The 26,161-nt window shown below is 36.6% G+C and overlaps 1 protein-coding gene across 1 annotated transcript in view; it reads right to left on the minus strand.

Annotated features, from left to right (window-relative positions):
* LOC124789712 (BUB3-interacting and GLEBS motif-containing protein ZNF207-like) overlaps nucleotides 1-13,103 on the minus strand; it is a 73,436-nt gene extending 60,333 nt beyond the window's left edge. The window contains exons 1-2 of the mRNA XM_047257163.1: nucleotides 12,951-13,103; nucleotides 4,789-4,915 (exon numbers count right to left, since the gene is read on the minus strand). Of these exons, the coding sequence (XP_047113119.1) occupies nucleotides 4,789-4,915; nucleotides 12,951-12,991 (168 nt within the window). The 5' untranslated portion in view covers nucleotides 12,992-13,103. The remainder of the gene's footprint in view (nucleotides 1-4,788; nucleotides 4,916-12,950) is intronic.
* Between the last annotated feature and the right edge of the window lie 13,058 nt (nucleotides 13,104-26,161).

Here is a 26,161-nt window from a genome sequence, read left to right on the forward strand (position 1 = left end):
GAGGGTGGGGGGAGAGGAGCAAACTTTTGAGGCACTGACTTTGCAAATGTTTGTAGTACTTATTAAATGAACCACAAAGAAAACACTGCAAGAATTCAATGGAGACTGTTGGTAATGAAGACCAGTTACATAAAATGTTACTTTGCAATAGCATGCACACTGATCACCCACAGTCCATGATACATCTGAAATGAGCACTTCATTTTTTCCCCTCTTTACTATGGATTGCACAGCCTAACAAATAGTAGTATGTTCCTGTCTCTCAAGGTTGCACTAGGCTGTGTTGTGTTGAAAAATGGAAACAGGTAGAGCTATTTCAGTACTCACAGTAAATGGAAAATTGAGCACAGTCCATGCAAGCAGCCTCCTACAGAAAAATGCAATAGGAGATAAAGAGGCCTGGATAGACTACTACAGGTACTTAATATTCCAAAAGTACACTCACTATTGCCCCCAAATTCACACTTTGCCCTATTGAATTAGTCAAAATTCTTCACGAAATGTTCATTCATAGTAATTCATAATCATATTGCCAACTGAAAAAAACCTGTTTAAAGCATCAACTGGGAAACATTAAAAAGAGCATGTCTCACTCAGGTCACTACAAACTCAATGTTCTGTACACTATAAAATATTGGCGATCATGAGTAACTCCAGGTTTAAAGAAAGATAACTTGGTATGTAACTACCACCAAAATAACGAAAGGCTGCAGTGTAGAACCAACAGTACCACCTGGGATGAGATAGTCTTGCTGTGTAACATTTTAAAATATAATTTTTTCCTGACAAAGTTGGTAAGAAAATATTGATTTACTAGGTTGTCTTTCATTTTAAAATGAATGTTGGTCATATAACAACAACTATTTAAATTTTAGGAGACTTCATGAAAGGCAGCACTAGTGTGTTTTGGCTTGATAGTTTTTCATTGCAAGAAAAGCACCAGAGGTGAGATCTCATATGTATGATCCAGAAGATGTGACGTGTTAAGCATTGACTGCTTAATAGTGCATTCAAGTGCCAGTTTGCATATTAATAATCTACTCTAATAATGTTTCTCTAATAACTGACAGGTAATTAAGAGCCTCCAAGCTATTTCAGGAACATGAAGAGTTGGCACGTCATGCTACAGGAGATGCCTTTCTACAATACTCACAAGAGAAATGTTACAACCCGAATTCCTTTTCCTGGCGAGCAAAGAAGCAGCAGCTAAGTGCACCTGCTGGGCAGGGTATTACTGTTGATGATTTGAGGAAATGTTTGAAGGAGGTATGCCAAAGAAGCATGCTGGACATTTAAAGAAAGCTGTGATCTTTAATCACAATTATTAATTAACTGAAGTACAAGAACTGAAACTGGGATCTGATTACCAGAGTGGGTTCTTCAGTTATGTATAAAGTGAAAAATCAGCAAATAATGTTGATGCATCTAAACTTATAAAATATAAAATTGTTCTTGCAAGAACATAAATTTAGTTCAGGAGCTCAAGCCCATTCCTTTCTCTGCAACAAACTGACTGCAGACAATTCATGGCACCTTTTCATTTGCAGATGTATTTAGTCATTTCTTTATTGTGTCTTGTCTACAAATTAATTTCTTCTGTTGTGTTTATCACTGATCTTAAGAGTTAATGCAACCCACTAACACTAATAAACAATAGTTATTACAATTTCTTAACTAGATCTTTTCATATTGCATTACTTCTATTTTACATTAGATAAATCAGGACTCAATTACAGTGAATGCCATTATGTATAGTATGTGGGGGATTTGGCACTGTCCTGCCTGGCTGTAACAATGTCTACAAAAGTGTATGTCAATGTAGCAGCACTAAACTGAAAACACATTAGAATTAAACGAAGAGAACTTTGACTATTTAGAGAACTGTTTGCCTCTACACTCAAATACAGGTGAAAGCTGTGGCCCGAAAGTCTAAAATACTGTTATCGAAGGGTCAAAAATAACTAATCTCTCAGCAACATGTCCAAGTTCTATAATAGTCGAGGTTTCCATCATGATTAGTGTCCAGTATCTAGATACCTTTTTTGATTGTGTGCGTAACAATGTTATCTTTTTCCTACATCATAGCAGAGGTTTTTTAAACTACCAATCTTTGACAGTTGTCAAATTTGTTCTAATGCACATCAGGGGGTAATGAATGATTTCACAGCCGGAACAACTGAAGCTAGTTGACACAACTACTTTTCACACTATACTGGACAATACCACAATTAAAACTATGGTATCGTACTTTAAGGTTTTTGTATCATTTACACGCTAGCAAAATATACTACTCTGAGCTCCTGGCATGTTACAGATATCAAGAAAAACAATTTTTGGTACAAATTTTTACAATAAAATGTCTGGGTCAGGTGTGTCACCTACAGTAAATATGGGTTTCTAAATTTAAACCACAGCCACTTTCACTTCCAGATTTAGGCTACACTTTAATGTATAGCAGGAAAGCTGAGAAACTGAATGTATAGCAGGAAAGCTGAGAAACTGTGTTAGAAGGCTATGCCTGTTACTACATGATAAATATATAATATGAACATACCAACAGGTAGCTATTTCAGAGAGTTAAAACTGTGTTCCAAGACCTTAATGTTTCTTTATATCACTGAAATGAATTTATTGTAGCACCTTGTCAATACCCCAAATTTTTTAGAGTGTGTTTCTGTAACGTAGCTAACTATTGATGAAATTTGCTACATCCTCAGCTATAATGTTTATGTTCTTTCACAAAGTCATTAGTGCACACTAGTACAAAGGTAATCATTAACCCACTATTATGAAAAGTATAGACTGCTACTCACAGTAAGAATGACATGTTGAGTTGCAGACAAGCACAACGAAAAGACTATTACACATTGAGCTTTCGGCCAAAGCCTTCTTTTAAAAAAAACCCACCCACCCACACCCACACCCACACCCCCACACACACACACACACACACACACACACAAGCAAGCAAGGACACATCATGCACAAGTAACTGCTGCCACCAGCTACTCGGGCCAGAGATGGAGATCATCCGTGCATGCTTTTGTGAATGTGTGCGTGTTTTTCTTTTCGTTTCCAAAGAAGGCTTTGGGCAAAAGGCCAATGTGTAACATTTTTTTCTTTGTGCCTGTCTGCAACTCAACATGTCACCTGTACGGTGAGTTGCAATCTATCCTCTTCAAGGTAATGGTTAAGTAGATAAGGGAATAAGTGTTTACGAAAGATATTAAACAATACACCAAACAACGCAATGTTGTGTAAAAGAACACAATATGGTATCAATCAATCATTTTGAAACAATGAATTCAGATATAATAAATTGAGGCATATTGGCAAACATTAAGAAATAAAATGTGACACAGCTAGAATGTTCTACAAGATCTTAATGCTTGCTCCCCTCATAAAATGGTAATTAACAACAGATTAGTAAACTCTCGTAAAATTTACAATTGCAGTTGGTACAAATTCATGGTTCCCCAGTCTGGTATTTTCGGTATAGGATGTAAAGCAAGACATTTTGTACCTATTTTGTATGTTACATGCCGTTGGAGGCCTTATAATTGTATTTAATTAGTGCATAAACTATAAATTATGGCTTCCTTTGAGTAAAATATGGAGTAGTACAATTAACGACAGTTTAGTAACTATGTAATGTTCCTCCTTAGTGTTCTAGGGTAAAATGAGGAAAGTCTAATTCTGACAATTTTCAACTAGTCAATAACAATTTGAGTGGCTGCACTAAAAGCTTCATTAGTTGCAAACTTTACTATGCCACATTCATTCCGAGCACCAACTGCTCGCAGGTGACAATTTACACAGCTCTAATATCTTTCATGATTACAATGGTGAAAAGAAAAAAAGAAAATTATCTTAAATCGTCCCATAATCTAGTAGAGCTTGAACCTAACCAGTATTACAGGACTTCAAACAATGTTCTAACTATTCAAATCACGTTCCACTCTGAAAGGTTATGCTGAGGAACACAGTAACTGCAACATTATTTTCCGTATCTCTGGACTACTGACAGCCTATCACACAAAACCAATTGTTATGCCATGGGCATGACACTGTACATACTATGAACAAAACTTTCAAAGCACCATCTTCAATTAAGTAGCTTACAGAATTGTTTAATACTGTTTACTGATGCTATCATCACACATTTGCCCTCTTTACATCTGTATAATATCATTTACACAGGTCTTCAGGTAACTGAACGAAACAAATGAATAACTGAATCTTTTGCTAACAAAAGGCCTTATGTTTATAATCCTTGTTTCTCTAGTCTACATTTAATTTAACAAGATTAAAATGAATTTCACATCTACCAAGGAAATGACTGCCCTCAGAAGATAGAAATTTTGTCTAGCATGCTCTGATCAACATTTCTTAAAAGTTTGTTTTGAAATTTTGAACAAAAATTTTAACATAAGTGAGTTTCTATTAAGCAGTACAAGCACCTTTAGACAAAAGCCAATTATTTGAGAAGCCAACATAATCTGCACCCAAAATGTCACATTGAATGAATTAATTCTGTAATAACCAGTTTCCTTTGTGAAAAATCAAGCTAGGAAATCATCTTAAACTTTAAACTGACAATGTATGTTCCAACGTCCACTGTGCAACACATTTATTACCGTAACAGCCTACTGCCATATTGCATGACGATACTGATAAAATTTGATAGCATAATGAAAAAGCACATACATCTCTCAAAAATATACAGATAGTGTCCACACAGAGTGCGACAGTACTCTTTTCTTTCCAAATGCTCACAAAATTTCTTACCTGCATGCAATGTATCGATAATCCGGGTCCAGTATAGAGTTTCTTGTGACAAATGTGACATTTAAAATGCTTTGCCTTTTGATGCTGGATGAGAATTTTTTCATCATCAAATTCTCGGTTACAATACCAAAGTTATTAAGGAAATAACATAAAAAAAGTTTACAGAGCAAAACAACATTCTTAAGCTGAAGACAGCACTGTGACATTACAATTAATAAAACCTACATGTAATAATAATAATAATAACAATAATAATATGGGAAGGATGGACTAGTTCTTACCACACAGAGTAAGCATTAAGTATTTATTATACAACATCTTAACATCCTACATGCTAGAAGGTGATCAAACTGAATTTTTATGGAAAACCTTTCATTTGCATAAACAAATACACACTAGCACATAATAAATTATTAGTTGAGTTTTAATTTCCTGTGAGCAACGGCTTGGCATTTCTGTCACTGCCATATATACTGCAGGATTCTGGAGCAAGTAAACAGAAAATATTGGAAAATGAAGCTATTAGCTTCTGGACAAAAAAAGACCTCTGGCTACACTACACATCAGTCCATCGCCTCAACGACAATTTCACATTCACATTCATTGGCTTCGGCAACAGCCAACCTAGTTGTCACTTTCCAACCTAACCTATACCTGGAACAGAACAACAAAGTAACTGTATGTTGAGCACATTAGTGAGCTCATGGTCTGTTCACCATTATGCACAAATCTAATATGGCTTCAGAACAGCACATGTGTGTTTCTATACCAATTATGTTCAAGTGTCCCCTGTTAACGTGCAATATTAAGTTCACTTCAAATGGTACTAATAGAAGTGCCACATACCTAAACACTTTCAGTTGGCTTAGCACGTTCAGTAAACAGAACATACTGTAAAGAGAAACTAAGCCAGTACAAAAAGAAAAATTGTGTTGAAGATTGTAATTGTCATTCCCAGCTGACTAATAATTGGCAAATGAGGTAGCCAACTCATGTTCTGATTGGTTGCTGCACTGGTAGATGTCCTGTGAACAGCTAGCTCGGATCTGGTCTAGACCTCAAACTACACTACAATTATACTCCGATAAAAATAATTTTGTGAGTAATTTTTCAGTGAGCTGAATGGTAAGAGCCAAGTGTTGTTCTTTCTCTAGAGCCACGTACTTTGTGTTTTGCCTGTAAATAAAGAGCATTATCTAGCATGGCTGAATGCTTGCCAGATCGTGTCATCACCCCCCTCCCCCTCCACAATACAATACACATTTATACTCTGTAAACTACTGTTAAGTGCATGGCAGGTGTATGTTCCATTGGACCAGTTACTAGGTATTTCCCCTGTGCAATTTGTGTGTGCAGTGTGGGAAGAATGGTTATTTAAATGTCTGTGTGCATGCTGTAATTAATCCAATCTCATCCTCATGATCCTTATGGGAGCAATACATAGGGGGCTGCAGTATATTCATAGAGTCATAATATAAAGCCAGTTCTTGAAAACTTTGTTAGTAGGCTTTCTCAGGATTTGTTACATCTACCTTCAAAGAGTCTGCCAGTTCAGTTTCTTTAGTCTCTGTGACTCTCCTATGGGTGAAACAAACATGTGATAATTCATGCTGGCCTTCTTTAAGCAATATTCTAATGTACGTGACTTTTCTATTCCACAATCTTAAGATATCACGTTCTTTTCATTTTGTGAATTGCACAATTTTATATTTCTGAACATCTAAGAAAGTTGCCAATCTTTTGCAACTCTTTGAAATATGACAGAATATTTATGCAATTTCTTTCAGACAGTACATCATTATAGATAACTGCATCATCTGTGAAGTGTCCAAGATTATCAATATTGTTCACAAGGTCATTAACATAAAATGTGAACAGTAAACATCCCAACACACTTCCCTGGGGCACACCCGATGTTACGTCTACAGTCTATATGTGAACAAGAAAAAATATTTCCCACGTAAAAAAAACTTTTTGACAGGCAACTGGTTGGTTTGAGGGAGGGGACCAAACAGAACTGTCATCCTCCTGGCACCACCTCATTCGGTTTGTCGGATGAAAATATACTTTTTTCCAGGTGAAAATACACTACACCCCTGGGGAAAATACTTTTCTTCTGTGTCGAGCGACAGAAAATATCCCCGTAAAACTTACACATCCTTTGAGTTGTAAAGATTTTATACACTGGCATAGAGCTTCCTGGCACTTTCGGAAATGAAACCCAGCAAAAAACGAGGAAAAGATCTTTGATGTGTGGCAACATTTCCACAGCATATTTTCGTATTATGAAAGTATACACATCAATTCCATGAAATACAATACGATAACTTCCGAGGCACTGTAATCTATATTGCCATATGTTTTTGTCAGCCAATCATAGCTCATGTCACGTGATCTCACCATCCAGCAGCAACATCATTGTTAAGCAGCACCAACACTAAATGGGCAAAGTTAATTGTTTAAATATATAAACATACAGCACAGCTACAAGAGAAGCTAAGCTTTCACATATGATATGGATCATCAAAAAGTTTTTGTAGTTTTTTTCCCTGAGGGTGTGGATAGGCAGTATCCCAAGAGCACAGCTTCAATTGAAGTTGAAAATCTCTGAGAAGCGGGATTATAAATTTCACTGCAGTGCACTTAGGATTTCATGGGTTACCGGGCTGAATACATTTTCCATTGACCACTTCAACTTTTCCATGGGAAAACCAATCGTGTGAAATTGTTCAAAAACTCACTTCATGCTTCTAATATTCAGCATTCTTCTGTAGCACCATATTTCAATGGCTTCTATTCTCTTCTTATCTATACTTTTTATTGTCCGTGTTTCACTTCCATACCTGACTACACTCCATACAAATACTTTTAGAAAAGACTTTTTAACACTTAAATCTACATTCGATGTTAGCAAATTTCTCTTCTTCAGAAACATTTTTCTTGCAACTGCCAATCTACATTTTATATCCTCCCTACTTTGGCCATCATCAGTTATCCTGCTAACCAGATAATACAACTCATCTATTATTATAAGGATCTCATTTCCTAATCTGATTCCCTCAGCGTCACCTGATTTAACTCTGTTACATTTGTCATCCTTGTTTTGCATTTGTTGATGTTCATCTTATATCCTTTCAAGACACTGTCAATTCTGTTCAATTGCTCTTACAAGTCCTTTGCTGCCTCTGACAGTATAACAATGTCATCAGCAAACTTCAAAGTTTTTATTTCTTGTCCCTGAACTTTAATTCCTTCTCCAAATTTTTCTTGGGTTTCCTTTAGTACTCGCTCAATGCACAGATTGAATAACTTCAGGGATAAGCTATAACCCTGTCTCACCCCCTTCTCAATCAATCATTGCTTCCTTTCCACGCCTCTCCAGTCTCATTTCTACAGTCTGATTTCCGTACAAGTTGTAAGTGGCATTTTGTTCTATGTATTTTACTCCTGCTACCTTCAGAATTTGAAACAGAGTATTCAAGTCAACTGACAAAAGCCTTCTCCAAGTCTACAAATGCTATAAACACAGATTTACTTTTCCATAACCTATCTTCTAAGATAAGCCATAGAGTCAGAACTCCCTCGTGTTGCTACATTTCTCCAAATCAAAACTGATCTTCCAGTCTTCTGTAAAGAATTCGTATTAGTATTTCCTGTTCTCTTCCACGTATACAATGTTTTTCATGACTCCTAAAACGAGAGGTAGTAATGTTAATTATACTCTGTACAAGATTCTACCATGTGGTTTCCTCTTCTTTCCATTCTCCCACTCCATTTTCATCTCCTATTTTTCCTTCTCTTCCTTTTTCTATTATTGAATTCCAGTCCCCCCATCACAAATTTTTGTCTCCCTTAACTACCTGAATGACTTCTTTTATCTGATCATACATTTATTCAATCTCCTCATCATATGTGGAGATAGATGGTACATAAACTTATACCACTGTGGTCAGTGTGGGCTTTCTGTATATCTTGGCTAAGATGAAGTAGTCACTACTGTTCATAGCAGCTTACCCACATTCCTGTTTTCTTATTCATTATCAAAATTACTCCAGCATTATCCCTATTTGATCTTGTATTTATAACCCTGAATTCACTTGATCAGAAATTCTGTTCCTCCTGCCACCAGACTAATTCCCCCAATATCTAACTTTAAACCTATCACTTTCCTTTTTTAAATTATCTAGCCTACCTACCCAATTAAGGGCTCTAACATTCCACTTTCCAATTTATAGAATCCCAGTTTTCTATCTCCTGATGAGAACATCCTCGAGAGTAGACCCCACTCGAAGCTCCAAATGCGGGACTATTTTACCTCCAGAATATTATACCCTAGACGATGCCACCATCGTTTAACCAGGCAGTAGAGCTGCATATCCTCAGGAAAAATTATAGCTGTAGCTTCCCCTTGCATTCAGCTGTTTATTTAAGATATAACAAACACAAATAAGCCAAAAATTTTAAGTAATGCCGTACATGACTGGTCTTATGGGTTCAAAATTTTTCCAAGTGTCTGGCCCCCAGTGTTTAGTTTTGCATGAAAGTCTAACGCTCCGTGGTTTAAAAAATTAATCATTCATTCTCAAATGTAACATAATTCATCTGTCATAAAAGGAAATTTACTTTGAAAGTAACACTTCTCAAACCACTATTACAATATTTTCCTGCAAACTGTTGAAAATGTAAACATTTGCGACATCACACTCATTGAAACGAGGCACTGAAAGCAGTTTGTTGTTACAAAGTATTTCATATCATTTTACACATTTTGCTGTCACCAGACACTTTTATCTCCACCGCATTTTGTTGTTGTAAATGGTGCATTTTCTTTGCAACGAAAGTTTTATTTTGCTGTTATTCTCTCATTTGTGTTTTATTGCTGCAGTATTATTCTGCAGTAGTGGGCTAAAGCAAAACTGTTAAGAGTACCAGTTCTTACCAGTCAAAATTACAAAAATTTAACTGGAAACCAAACCAATCAGAAATTCCCAGGTCTTTCCCAGACGAAAAAATGAATGGGATTTTTCTCAGATTTCCCAGTTGTCCCGGAGCATATACACCTTGTTCTACGCCTGTTGGTGGGTCTCCAATATAACTTGTAGCGTCCTCCATACAAAAAAATCCTCAATCTAGTAACAAATATTGCTTGTTACTCCATACAATCGTACTTTTGATGAAAAGCATAAATGTGATATTGACTCAGATGCTTTTTGGATATAGAGAAATACTGCCTCTACCTGACTGTCTTCATGTATGGCTTTCAGTACGGCATGCGAGGAAAGTGCGAGTTGGGTTTCAAATGATTGATGTTTTTAGAATCCATGTTAACTCGCCAGGAGGAGGTCATTCTGTTTGACATACCATACCTCAGCATGTTTGAGCTCAGAACATGTTCTCAGAATCTACAACAACAAACTAATGTCAAGGATGTAGGACAGTAGTTCCAGGGGTCATTTCTGCTACTCTTGTTGTAGACATGTCTGAACAGTGCTTTCTTTCACTTACTGGGTACTGTTTAATGTTCCAGGAGTTTACGATACATTATAGTTATTTTATTCCAGTTACAGTCTGTCACCAGAACATGAATTTGGTAATCATATCTGTTGTCTTCTCCAACTCACAGCGAAACACTCACCTTTCAACATAACCCAGATCTCTAGCTATGGTACAGATCATTGTCACAACAACGTACATTCCACCTCTGAGAGAAAATCATTTATTTATTTCAATGCAGGCTGTGCAGCAGTACTGAATACATCAATCAAAGGAACTCCTGCACATAGCAAAATCAGAAATAAAGAATGGCTGTCCATGCAATGCGAGTAAATCATAATTTCGTCACCACAACAAAGATTCTCATATTTCAGACAAATTCATTTACAATATTTCAACATACCAAGTGAATATCTTAATTTTTTACATTTGTATACAGGGTAAAAGCAGTGTGTGATAAAAGATTATCCACAAAATGAGATTAATTTGTATGTCTGAGGCATGAAGACATATATCGTTAACAGATGTTGATTGGCTACCTCCAACCAGATGCATTAGCAACATCTGCTCGATACCACCAAGAAATGGAGCTCTTTGTGAAGTTCACCCAAAAATGTATCACAAATTGGATATCAGAAGAGGCCTGCCTACTGACAGTAAAAATCTATAATTATAAACTTTCCTTATGTTTGAACCCACACTTACAAATCAGTTTAACATATTTGAGAAGTATTTGTTACATGACAAAGTACAGTGCCCACTATCTAAAACAACAATACTTTCCTCTGAAATACTTAGTATATTACCACTTCATCCAGTGTGCACAGTGGTTAACTGTTAGATTTCAGCAACATAGATCCAAGCTTCGGGCCAAGAAAAACAACAAGAAAAGGATCATCAGCTTTGCCTAATGACATAATGCTAATGATTGCTGTGAAGTCACATTTTGGTGTGTGTATTAGCAGTTTTGTTATTAGTTGGCAAATCAAACAACTGAGAAATTAAAAAAACCTTGTTTTGGTGAAAGACTTATCTGTAGCTTTGCTTGAGGTCTAGGTTAAGTTGGTAAGTTGTTGGTGGTGTTAGTGAAGCCACTGAATGTGATACTAAAAAACCTGGTTGCTGTGCAGACTGATATGTAGCTTAGCCCATTTGGAAAATCATCACTGGTATGTTTAGTCGCCACGTTGTTTATGACATTTGCTGCATGTTTCCTACGTCAATGGTCAGGAACAAAAGTTTCAATCCCTAGTCAACGCTAGGATGTTTCCTGTCACTCACTGCTTCTTTCACACATGACAATGAAAAATGCAAAGTTGAACCAGGGTTCAGAGTCCACTTTAAACAACAGAGCTTTCACAAATGGGCACATCAGACACTTCCAGGCAAGGGCATACCACAACCGATGATACCATCTGTAGAAGATTCTGGTGATCCTGTTAACTATCAGGTAAAAAGTAGTGCTCCCATTTAAAGACATTTAATCACTGTTTTAATTTTTCAAATTTGGTTGCCCCAGTAAATAATACCAAACATTTAAAGCCAAAAATAACAGTTTAAAGGTAATGTGTATAACAAACAAAAAACTCCTTTCCTCAACCCATATTTCCAGCAAATTGTCATGAACTACTTAAAAATACTTTTAGTCAAGAGGTGAAATATAGTGAAAAATCTGCTCTACTTCAGTCAAATGGTTTGCATTCTTTGAATATCCTAGATATTTAATTTTCGGCCAGAGTCTGAAAGGTATGGAAACTTGACCCGTAAAACTCATGTCTTTGACAGAATCCACTAAAACAATTTCATATTGCATCCTATGCAACCTTCAAATAAAAAATGACTTCCCTCTCAAAATATATTAGCAAAATTCTACACTTCTAAATACCAATCACTCAAAGAATGAGCAATGTATGTACAGGTCCTGCTATTAACTACAGGCCAGCAGCATCTAGTGATGTCACACAAAGAACTGCTTTACTCATCGTGTCATCAAAATTGTACACATAATTTGCCTTACAACTAAACAAAATAGTCGAATTGCATCTCTGTCCACAAGAGTTTGTGCAACATAACTACTTTCTTTGTCAATAACAAAATTGATCACATCAATCACAAACTCTATAATAAATGTTTCTTATATTTACAGTTCATCAACCATCTGAATTGACTAATACCCATTAGCAGAGATAAAATTATAATTTCGAGATAATCACTTTATAACTCCAATATTCCACTTATACCAACCAACAATGCCTCTGTCATAAACATTCTACACCACTAGTACGTAAGAATCCATTAGGCCTACTATATGCCAGACAGCACAAAACCACTGAGATGAACTCTGACAACTTTAATTCAGCTTGAGCTCCACAAAACCAATGGGATGAACACACAAAATTTAAATACAGCTTTAGCTCTCAAAATAAATAGTTATACAACACAAACACTGTCTATGATAGTAAATAATACCCTCCTTCAAAACTACACATATTAGCACTCAAAAACTTTGCAACGGATGCACAGGTGTTGATTATTAATTTGAAACATCCCAGTCTACAAACTACCTCAACTTGATTACACATAGTTCTATTTACTAATACTAAAATTGGAGCTAATTCGGAACAAATACGCAATTACAATAAACATGTATAACTTCTGCTAAAGGATACCAGCACCAAGGTTTGGACAGCTTCTTCTTCTTGCGACCCATATCAGAAAAAGTTAAATTTTTACACTTTATGAAACTATATTAAACTAAATCTGTTAACAACGGCACCCAATATTCCTGAGTAACATGGCGTCCAGGATATACTTAATTTCGCATCTTTGACGTATGCCTAAACATCCAAAGATAAAAATTATACACTCAAGGTTTTTAGCGTTGACACGTTTCAGCAGGCATTGTAAACTTGCACATGCATACGCAACAACTACTTGTTCCAGACTTATTGCCTGGCGTCTCATTACATTCAACGATCTATTCGTGTACATAACGTCTCCGCAGACAGATTGTTGCATATGAACAGGAGATTTGCGCAGATACGAGTTGTGTGCAAACTTGGAAAACTGCACAAATCTGTGGACATTAGTCACATAAACGTTGCATGTCAGCATAATGAAAGAGATTTCAAAATACATAACTAACATAGATAAATAACATACATAACAAAAATACATAACTAACAGGAGATCTCCAGAGATCTGGTGTGCGAGTTGCGTTCGAGTGAGTTATTTGTCCAGCCTAGCGTCACTTGTCTGTATGTGAGCAGTGGATTTTAAAATGGCGGATACATGTCACTGTTCTACAGAGTTTAAGCTAAATTTATTGAACTGTATAGCTGAATTCTTATAGATCAGAAAGACATCTGCCTTATAGAGAGCTTACATTGGAATCAGGTGCCACATTTTAAGTTAGATAATGAGCTCACCGACTTGATAAATATCTGTAGAACTGTCCTACAAGCACACATCAATTTGTCCCGAGAGAGATTTTTCAAGAAGCATTTGACGATATAGGAAAAGGGGAAAATGTTAACGGAGTCTTCATCAACAGCATTCGCTATCCTGACGATATAGTATTTGTTTCTGATTGTTTAAATGAACTTCAACAACTAGTCTAGTAGGACATCAGGGCTACAGCAATGTTATAGGTTACAATATTACCACCAAAAAGACGAATATTGTGAATGTCACACGGCAGCCTGGCTCCTCTACTAATGCAAATCTGCGATTCAACGACTCCTTAATACAAAGAGTAGACGAGTTTAAGTAACCTGGAACGTCGCTCTGTGAGGACTTCAGATCAGAAAAATGGAGAGAAAGTGCTACATAGAGAACACGCATAAGCCATTAATAAATTTTCAGAAAATTCTTACAAGTACATACTTTGACCTAAATCTTACATTACAATGTGTAAGGTGCTACATCTGGTCTGTGCTGCACTTCGACGTATTTCTAAAGGACCGACACTAAATATGATAATGGTAAGGCAGATAAAGGCTTTTCTTGTGAATTTACCACAGAACACCTAAAATAGCATGGACAGCAAGAGTAACCATCACCAAAGCATCGCAAAGAAAATGCAAACAGAGAGAAATATTAACAGCATTTAAAAGAAGAAAAACTGCATACATACGACATACCTTTTTTAACATCAAATACACGTTTACGCCGTCGATAATAGACGAGGTGATTGAGGAAAAAAGAAGAAAAGCGCTAAGAAGAATATCTTAGTTAGATAACATAAAGTAGTGAATAGGATTATCAAGTGCAGATCGACTAATACATACTGTGGTTCATAGAACAAATAAAAATAAATGCATCATATCGTCGCTATCTTCTATTGATGGATAAGGAGAAGGAGGAAGAAGATAGCAGTCACACGTTAATGAGAAACTAAAAGCAAGGATGAGGGAAATGGCTGGAGGCATCAACACAGAGCTTTATCCAATTCCTCTTTCAATGCTACTGATAGAAATCTCTTTATAACTGAGGTGACAGCACATACATAACTGAAGCAAAATTCTCAATGCTCCTTGCTTTGTATTTTGAAATCTCTCTCATTATTCTGACATGCAAAAGAAGTTGCTAGCATAATTTCCCTCAGTACTGTCCTGTGACACAATCTTACATAACAGTATTGAAAAAATTACTAGGCCCTGCTATAAAGAATGTTTCCCAGCACACACTGTTTCGAATTGACAAGCCAACAAAAAATGTTCAACCAAGTTTACTAGAAGTCCACGACTGGAGCATGTAAGTTGCTGGAATCACATCAGATCAAGAACATAATGCTTACTATGATACAACACTCCACTGTTTTCTCGTAAAACTCCTAAACCCTGCGTTGCTAGAAAGGATTCTGCTTACACATGGAAGAAAGATTCCGTCAACGCAAGGTCCCTGTGAGCAAGATTTCAAAGGCTGACATAGGGCACAAAAATGTACACGCATTTAATCTACCTCCTATAGTTGAGAATAGTTACCATACTTAAAAGAGGTTTTAACCAATTATGGAGAAATGTAACAAATCTGTGATTAATGCTGGTACAGGCAACATAAATTTCAAACTTTTGGCGGTATCAGGTCGGCTGAAACGCATGTCAGGCAAAATGTTCACTGTCATCTATTTGCTTGTTATACAAGGTGCTTCTTACTTATGAATGACAGATAAACACATGTTTTATCTATAATGAAAGTGGTCATGAAAGAACTAATTGCCCCAGACGAGTTCTCGTTTTAGAAAAAAATCGTTACAGCAATGCAACATACTGACGCTAGCTGATCTCGTGATGGTGAACCAAGTGGTAAATAAGGAAGGGTCAAGTCCTAGTGCAGCAGTACAACAGGAGCCAATATTACCACCTGCATGTTTTCCTCTGTTATTCTCCAATCCAGAAGCAGAAAAGCCACTCTTTATACCTGATGCAGAACTGCTTGAAAACAAGAGGCGTCGAGCATATGACATAAGCAGAACGGACAACGACTTACCCAATTTAGAACAGATCATGCAGCAACAGAGTCCAAAACTAGTCCATGAAATGAACGGATAAAAACCTATGGTAGTGACAAGGGAGGCAACAGCTCAGGACACCACACTGACCAATCCACAGGCAGGTGTTGCGCCATAATAGGTCAGTTTGAAGCTGCACATGCAACTGCAAGTCGCCAAACCAAAAAAAGCACAACCGCAAGTACGATCCCTATAGAAGCAAAACAAAGATATCAGTGCTTGTGCACTAATAGAAAAGTGTCCCTTCCAAACCCATAACCACCATGACAAAAGATTTAGTGAAAACAAACAAGAAGGAAACGAAAGGGAAAGTGTAAGCAGATTACCTGTTGAGGAAAATACATGTGTGATGATTACACAAGAAAAGATTCGAGAACAAATGGATTCTAACATTGGTCAAGGCCCTCTGACACCTCCACCTGCTGAGAAGTTCATGAATGGTGGGTGGTGTAAAACAAATACAGCCACTTGTCAAAGTAGTACAGAAGAAAACAAAAACAAAGACTCTAAAGATGTTAGTACTGCAATTCACAGAAGAGAATTCCAGTCTGAAACTCAAATGGATATGAATTGAGAGAACGATCGATTAGTCAACATTACTGAGCTTCTCTGTGACTATGAGTCAAGCTTATGAAATACTCTCCCTGAATATTAATAGAATTAAAAACTGCATGTTTACAATAGTTCATTTATGATTTAGAAGCTGATATAGTTATATTAAACGAAGTTACTATTTTCCATTTATCAATACTTGGTTTTAAAACAATATCGATTGCAGCACTTGAACACTGCACATTTATCAATACTTGGTTTTAAAACAATATCGAATGCAGCACTTCAACACTGCACAGGTACAGTTATCTTATCAAGAGATGGAATTCCAGTATACATTATCAGGACTTTATATTCAGGTCGAGTGTTAGATTGTTCTGTTTATGATGTCCCCTTAACAAACATGTACATGTCATCTATTGACAGCAAAAGGTTAGAGAAACTCACTTTTTTACAAAGAAGATATTATTTATCTTGGAGAAGAAACCCCCAAAACCTTTTAATAGCCAGCGATTTTTACTATGTATTAAACAAAAAGGACCAGTCTGTGAACTTAAACTTTTTCAAGGAGCTGCGTCACCTAGTTACCTACATGAAACTGAATGACACTTGGGAACTGAAGAATCTCACCTTAGTGAAATACACGTTTTTGAAGCATCTCACCTTAGTGAAATATAGGTTTTTCACTTCAACTTCGTGCAGCCAGCTAGTCAGAATGTATGCATTCTAAATTACATGTGAAAGAATCCTTGCAGCTTGTTTCTCTGACCATTGGGACTTAAAACCATTGGAAGCCTAAACAAGTCTGTATTTGCAATCATAATGATGTCAGATATAGGAAATACAAAACAAAAAAACCTTGCAAACTTTGCTTACTATCATTCTATTACATCATATGGGATCATATTCCGGTGTAACTCATCAAACAAAGCAAAAGCATTTAGTATGGAAAAGTGTGTAATAAGATCCATTTGTGGTGTAAATTCAAGGATACCATGCAGAAACCTGCTCAAGGAACTCGGTATTCTAACCACAGCTTTTCAGTACTTTTTTTCATGAATTAAATTTGTTACAAGTGATAAATCTCTATTTCCAACCAATTCTGCAGTCCATAATGGCATTACTAGGAACAAGAACAACCTACATTAAGACTTAAAATCACTTACCTTGGTCCAAAAAGGGGTTCAGTATTCAGGAACACACATTTCCAATAAACTGACAGCAACCATTAAAAGTTTACTTTCAGATAAAGCATAGTTTCAATAGAGTTTGAAAGACTTTTGGTTAGAAAACTCCTACTACCTCTAGAGACGACTATCTTAACACGGACTGTTAGAACCGTTTAAGTAACAATGTCTTTGATTTCAGTTTTCAGAGCACTTAGTCACAACAGTGAAGATAAGGTATTTTGTGTATGATAAATTTATTAAAGTTCTTGCTGTAAATATTAGCAGTTCCAGTTTACAGTAATGTATTCACGTATTTTGACAGTCTCATGATAAATAATCCAGATAGTGAGTATTATATTCAAATGTTTTATGTTTTTTATGTTATACTTTCTGACTTGTTCCACACCCACAATAATCATCTCATTTTTGGGTCTATGGAATGAAGACTGAATCTAATTTATCTAATCTAAAAGTAAATGCAAACTTAGAGAAATAGCCCACCAAAATGTGTAAGTCCTACTGGATGCTCAACATTTCGCATTTGGAAGACAGCGAAGTAGTCGAATTTATAGCGAAACATTGTGGATTACGTCAGTTCAAACCAACATCTGGCCATTTTGATTCAGGTTCCTCTAAATTGCTTCTGATAGAATCCGGGATGGTTCCTTTGAAAGGTGACTGCCGATTTCCTTCCCCATCCTTCCCTGATCTGAGCTTGGGTTCTGTCTCTAATGACTTAATTGCTGATGGGACGTTAAAGACTAATTTCCTCTTCCCGTTAGCGAAATATGGGATGCCTGTTTACACTTAGTAAATAAATATTCTACTAAAGCAGAATGTTGCACCAGTTTAGCCAAATCAAAATTAAGACAAAGAGAGATAAAGAGGACATTTGTGCTCTACTGCACGTACTGAGGGACTATATGACAAATTCAATGTGACAGACACACTCATTCAGGAAGTATAACAAATAAATTCTAAACTGGTGAGTATTAAATGGAAACAAATGGAAGGTACCAAGATCCAATGAAACACCAAATCAATTATTAAAGACGAACTGACATAAGTATACCATTTGTTCAGGTACCAGAAAAATTTCAGTTTAACAGTTTCTGAAGGCCTGGAAACAGGCAGTGGGAGGTTACTCACAAACCAAAACGAAATTGTTTGCAAAAACCTATAAAATTTATGAACAATATCTAATGAAACAATTGCAGCTTAGATAGGTGAAATGATTCAAGTTTTTAACGGGGAGCTCACAAATAATGATAATATTTGATTTCAGCTGATTTTAGTACAGTGGCAATCACCTGGACAGAATTGCCTCCCAAAGGAATTTTATCCTAAATTCTAGAATATCATCAGATCTACTTTTAGTGACATCTTAAATGAAATAATGAGATATGGTACTATTACCAGAGATTTCACAGTAAGATGAATTGTTCTAGTGCCTAAGGGAAAAGGCCAGATGAAAATAGATAACCCTACTAAATACTAAATACTAAACAGATAACTTCACTATATTTCGATTATAAAACAATTACCAAGTCAGTTAACAGCAGAATGAGAAAATTATAAAGAAACATCAATTCTGCCTTCTGGGTTGCTATGTCATGATGCCATTCTCAGTAACGATTTGTAGGCTTCTGCAAAATTTTTGACTGAATAAATCACCACTATCTAGAACAATTAATGAAACAAATAGGACTCAAAGAAAGGACTGTACAAGAAATCAAGACTATGATAACAGCATTCACGGCGAAGATCACCATGAACAGACAAATGACAATGACCATCAAAATACAGAGAGCTATACCATAAGCTACTCGGCTTTCCACATTGCTTTTTGTGTTGTCAGTGGGGCCACTTCTCTGGAGACTGGATGTAAAACAAATTTTACTGGCCATTTCGGGAGCGAACCTCACTTTAGGAACTGACACCAATGATGTTCTGAATCTCTTATGTTATGAAAGTGACATACACACATTGAAAACTTAAATTGACGAATACAGTGCAGTCTCAGTTTTCTGCAGAACGATGAAGAGACATTTCCAGATGGCCCCCTGCTGTGGTCGTGTAGTGCAAAACACATTAGCTTTGGCGCCAGATATCCAGGCATACGGCCTAGCGTCGAAATGTCGCCGACAGCGCACTGTAGGCCTTGTTAGCGAGCAAGCCGCCAATAGAAATGCAAACGTTCTGCAAATGTCCGTGGGACAGGAAAACTGGCGCCCAGACGTGCAGACTCTGTTTCAAAACATGTTTTGTCATTGCTAGTTTATGGCCATTCTTTGCAAACTATGAAATGGATGCAACAGGGGAGATAACAAGCTGTTTGTGGAGGTCTGTGCTTCCACCCTGTATTGTGTTAGCAAAAGACACGGCAAACGTGTGGGAAAGAGGCCACGAAGCTGAATTTTTATCCGTTTTCTGCCAGTTAACTTTAAGTCTCTGATTGGTCAAATTGGTTTGCAGTGCAAAGACCATTCACTGAGCTTAGGATGCCGGGCTCCAGCTCGTGATTGGCTTGTGCGAAATTGGGGGAAGTCAGAAAAGAGAAATGTGTTTTTGTAACCGAGCTGAGGAGGCAACACAGAGAAAGGGAGATCATCACTCACTCTTGTACAAGTCTCTTGTACTGGCGCTTAGGTAGTGAAGAACTGTAGGTCTCTACCTAAATGGTGAGACTTGTGTCCTTTGCTAGGGAGCGACTTAGAGCCTGTGCCAGTCACCTTCTGAACCGTCAGAGGTACTGCTTATATCATCACAGTCACAACGAGTGACGCGTGGGTGTACTTACTTCTTTTGAGTCGGCCGTCTAAACATTTGACGTGTTCCGACACGCACAGTCGTGGCATGGAGTCAAATTAGTTTGGCAGACCAGCAATCAGGTCCACCAGCACACTGGAATACGTTGGGGTTTCAGATGCTCTTAGGGAAGTACCTGCGTCCTGAATTAACCGAACGCAACGCCGCGTATTTGCATTTTTCGGGAACGCGCATTTAATATCAGATTGCCGCCGTCTATGACTTCAGTCGCCAAACGCATCGTAGTGTGGCGCCTTGACCAGTAGGATGGTAAAGTATTCGATGCTGCAAAGTGAGGCTATAACATCTATTTCTCAGAACCCCATTCTTTCGAAACATATTCTTCCTTTTTTTTTGTACGGTAGAATATAGGTGCTTGGTGGTGGCGTCGTTTGATGCCATAACCTTGATTCACGTGTATGAAGTGAGATAGAGCGAGTAGTGTTCTGATTAGTGTCGTGTGTCGATCCCCAACAGATCACTTTGTCCACCATAGATCCCATTTTTATAAGGCTTTAGTTAAATAAATATTTTTGTATGACGTTTCTGTAATAATTTTGTTGTCTTGTCATGTTTAAGATCAGTAAATCAATTGTGAATTAGACTACAATTTCTCCCTGAGTTCTGATTAACAGTTCCTTGGCATTTTTATGGCAGTCTAGTTCAAAAACATAAGGAGTAGCTTTTTCATTTGGTGTCCACTGCGAGGATCTTTTACTTCATTAACAGTAATCTTCTCTCATGTGTATCATAAGTGAAGATGGAGGAAAACTACAAAAATTAGTAATTGTAATAGACAGATTTCCATTAAAATGGCCATGAAAAACTGGAAGCAGACTATAGACAATGTACAAGGTGTCATAACCGAAAACTTCTGGAGGTCCAAGAATCTCATCCAAAAAAATAAAGAATTTTCACACCTTTGTATTCAGCAAAACAGATACTTCCGATTCAAAAATGAAAGCCAAAAGGATAATGCAACTGTCCAGCAGGACTGGGTGGAAAGACATTATCTTCAAATTAAACTATGTCATGCTCACAAAATCAAGACACCAGGAGGAAGGCGAACATATTATTCACAAGAAGAACACCCATGATAATTAACAATGAGACTGACACCATCAGTTCAAAGCTATTCAACACTGCATAGGCAAGATATGCATCCATCAATAAATTTAGGCAAGTTAAACATTAAACTGAAACTCATCAGAGAGTTTTTACTTTGAACTAATTTACGTAGGTTAAAATGTGTTATGAAAGACCATTTTAACAAATAATGAGTTGGTTGATGCACTAAAGAAGACTGACAGTCCAAACCAAATTAAGTTGAAGGACCCAAGTATAATATGGAAGACTGTTTGGGACAAAATTAGTTTACAAATTCATCCATCAGGAGTAGTTTCAACATTATATAACATTGTGAACAACACAGTTGCAACAAATGAAAAGCTATTGGGTCGTATTAAGTGACACTGACAAACACCTCAGATACGGTCAAGTGGATACGCTGCAACATATATTCTCTTACTGTTGATATGTTATGAACTGCAAAAGAGTCAGGAAGAGAATAGCATTCCTTGCAAGAAGCCTAGAAACCAACTGCAACACTGACATACTCCTTTGCCCTCACTCAAAGTTTTTGCACATACGCACATGGTGATGACAACAGTATCACATTCCAAGGGGCCTATTGGCAAATGAAAGGATTCCCAGACCTGAAAACGAATTGAACAGACATGTTGACAATTACATTTGAAAAAAATGGAACCAGATGAAATTTGTCTTTTTGTGCGTCTTTTCCCCCCAAAGCCAAGATGTTGGTTTTTGGACGTTCAGCTGATAAGGCAAGATCATTGCATGAAGTCATACCGAAGCCCCAAAACTTACGCTATGGAATTTTATTTAGGGGAAAGCTCCTTACTCTGCAGTTTTGAGTTTGTCATGTACTACCAGATTAGAAATCACTGGAAAGCAGTTTGAATTTTTTAAATGATGTTGATAATGAGATTAAATTTTTGGTTCACTTTTTGTCATGAGATGAATGAAACATTTACAAATGTTGTAATTGTTTTTGACATCTGTATATTGTACACCAGTGTGTAATGTGTGTGAAATATGAACTGTAGATGTTCATGGATTATAATAGCAAACTTTTTCAATAAAGTGGTTTAATGTGCTCAGTGGTAATTTGTGGATCTAAATTCGATTCCTGCCATTACCAACATTTTTTCATTTTATTTTGCAGTGTTACACTACTAATAATAAATTTGAAATGTATTTAAACAGTTTAGTTTATATGCATAAAATTAGCATATTGACTTTAGATATGATTGCTACCCTTGTGAAACAAAAGTCAACAGGCCAGATTGTAGAAAAAAAAGCGCGAATACCCGTATATGAGGAAATTTAGTATGAATGTGTTTCCTATAGATGATTTGCTAAAAGGCCCTTTTTCAGTTGGTAATTGGAGGAGAATGTAAGATTTAAAGAGTTAGGGAGATGTACGTCAAATGTAAATTTAACAGAGGAGCATGGGACAAGGTTTGTCAATTTAGATTACATAAGACTTAAATTCGGAAATACTTGAAAAACATTTGGGTCAGCTTCTTAATTGTCCAGAACCAATCTGTAAACTAGAATACTCCAACACTCATGAAGACCTAGAAGAAGATTTATCACCAACTACCAAATAAATTGAAGAAATCTTATAAAGCTAGCAGAGAAGACTCTGTTATACCAGAACTTTTGAAATAATCTCAAACCAAAAAAATTAGCTAAAATTAATCTTAGAGAAAACACGGAAAGCAGAAAATTTTCTGGGAGAGTGGATGGTGGCCTTTATACATCCACTACATAAGAAGGTCAATAAATAAAATGTTTACAAACTGCAGAGGAATTTCTTTGGAACCAGTTGCATATAGCATATTTTGCAAGATTGTGCTAAACAGAGCAGAAGGAACACTGGACAGTAATTTACATGAATATCGAGATTGCTTTAGGAAGGGCAGACCATATTCTAAAAATATATTAATATGAAGTCAACCTTTTGCTACAGATTACTGAATTCAAAAGACGTTTGTTGATTTCCAAAAGGCTATTAATTTCATTGCCAGACACTGCAGATAAAGTAAAACTACGTGAATAGAACCAGGTAGATGGCTCTTTCAAGTTTCTAGAATATTTCGCCTGAGTGGGCCATAGAAAAACGTAGAACGCTCTCTAAAGATTAACTCATAGATTATGAGGGGTGTTTGATTAGCTTTTGTCATAACGGCACAGTGGCCGAGTAATCTAATGTATACAATAGCAATTCATGGACCTGAATGTGATTCCCTCTGGTACTGACATAATTTTGTCGTTTCTTTTTATTCCTTGCAGTTTAAACTATTAATTATAAAACTCAAACATACTTAAACGGTTCAGTTTTATATGTAAAATTAATAAGTTCAATTCTGTTACGATTACTACCCCTGTAAGTCCAAAAACTGCCGGTCATCACACTAACAATTCAGAACTCGTGTTACTGAATGGACAAATGCAGAATGAGAGGTTGAGAATAGATCTACCCAGCCATTGCTGAAATTCTTGGCAGTAGTATAGAAAGTTGCACGAGGCTAATAAAGCCTTCTACTGCAATGACAGATGGCATGAAAGTGAGACTGTATGGTATTTTCACTGGTTGACTGCAATGTTGGGGTGGTGCATGTACAAGTTTTCGTTGGTTGTGGACACATGACTTCATACTAGTTACGAAATGTTTATATTTAATAAGGAAAAACGGTGGGAATAATATGACCATATGCCACCCAGTAATAAGATAAGAAAGTCAAAAGAATTTTATGTCTATATCGGTATGTTGTGAAATGACGAGTTTAATGCTTTGCTTATGTAGTGTGATCTGGTTAGTGGCAGACTGTGAATATAGCTATACTTCTTATAGTGAGAAAACGGCTCTGATAACTGTCAGCGCTTCAGGTGTAAAGCAAAAAGTGTAAACTGCCGAAGCAAGTACCGAAATTATGTGTTTATTGATAAAATGTTCATGTGCTAGCACTGTTTGGCACACTGTCTTCCACACACCCGTGAGTACAGTGCCAACTCAGTCACAGCTGCTGTGTTCATCGAGTGATGAAGAAACCACTGTATTTAATAATGTCTTATCTCTTATACCCTCTTCATTCCAATAGTAGTTCACAGTCTTTTTTTCATTTCTCTGGAGTTATTGGCTTGTCAAACTCGTTCATGAATTTCTCTATGTGCTGCGATGGAAATGTTTCTCACCTTGTAACATCTGCTATAGCTGAGTGCAGACACGTTGAGTGTCACTGATGTGGCAGTAACAGTACAGACAAAGACTTATAACTGTATGACTGTCGTTCTGTGCTTATCAATCAGTTACATACTGTAGTTGCTGTTTTTTTTAATAAATCTATCACTTCTAAACATTATGCGTTTAGCATGTTCTGATCAAAGTCTCATTACTTTGCTTCGGTCAGATTAAAATTTTGCCCTTCATTGTGGCCACAGGTTGTGCTTTATTGAGCTGAACTGAATGATACGGCGAATTATCCGTTACCAAAACACTATGTATAAAGACGACCGGAAGCAACATAGAAATGAACTTTCTTTAAATTAACCAGTATTTTTACTGAAAAATCAAAATAGATGTCAGAAAATTCTTCATGGAGGTAATATGTATAAATAATCAGTTCCTCAACTTTCTCTGTTGGTATACTCCTTGTTCTATGGCGCGTTTTGCCTGTTAACAGAAGTGATTGTACACACCGTATGACACATGGTACTGCAATCAATATTATATTTTCCAGATTCTCTGTTAGCATTTCAGGGAGCAAACGACGTTTCTTTCTCTAAGGTAACCCCTATGTCCCTGAAAAACATTTACAACTGGGGCCAATTTTCTTTAAAAGTATGTCACTGCATGTCATTCTCCCATTCTGACAATGATGAACCAATTTCCAAAGTGTTGGGTACTCTTTCCTGCTGTATTATGTATATATGTGCTACCTACTTTAATTTTCATCAAAACTGTTCATCTTTATTATATGGTACGATCTCTTCTTTCTCTTTCTGAAAGTCACAAGAAGAGGGCTTTAAGTTCAATGTGCAGTCTTCTCCCATTCGTCATCTCTGTGGAGATATTTAATGCTTCTGTTTTTTTTTTATTATTTTACTGATTGCTGTCAAAGAACCACCATTAAACCTTAGCCTTACAATGTTTACCATAATCCAATAAAATTTTATCTGCTTGATCTTTCAGTGAATCCCCATTGCCAAAATTAGTTTTCCTAGTATTATAACAAGCCATTGCCATATAAATGTCAGGATTCACTTACAGAATCTGTGAAATATGTACACACAAACCTCTTGGGCAAAATGCACCTCAATACTACTGGAAACCATAATCACCTAAAACTGTGATGATACTGAGGCACTAGCATGGAAAAGCAAACAAAATCATGTTACACATTTGGTTATGGCATAAGTGCAAAGACACTGCACCAAGTCCATATTAATTGTCGAGATTTTCTCTCGCTGTATAAACTGTACTGCTACACTGAAATTAAATCAAAATCGCTTTATCATCTCAATATAATTTCAAGTGATTTGAACAACAGGACAAAAATACTCAAACCAATCAATAATGTAACATCAATGATTTCTTTATTGCATGCTTGCAAGAACATCAAAATATTTTAGTCAGGATTGGGAGAAGTACTTAGAATTACATAAAGCTGTTTGGCTTTGACTACTTTACCAAGATGTTCTCTTGTGTTAAGCCTCTACAAGATCAGGAGGGAACATGTCATACTAAAAAAAT

This window comes from Schistocerca piceifrons, chromosome 3, assembly GCF_021461385.2.
Source record: "Schistocerca piceifrons isolate TAMUIC-IGC-003096 chromosome 3, iqSchPice1.1, whole genome shotgun sequence".
NCBI classification, from domain to species: domain Eukaryota; kingdom Metazoa; phylum Arthropoda; class Insecta; order Orthoptera; family Acrididae; genus Schistocerca; species Schistocerca piceifrons.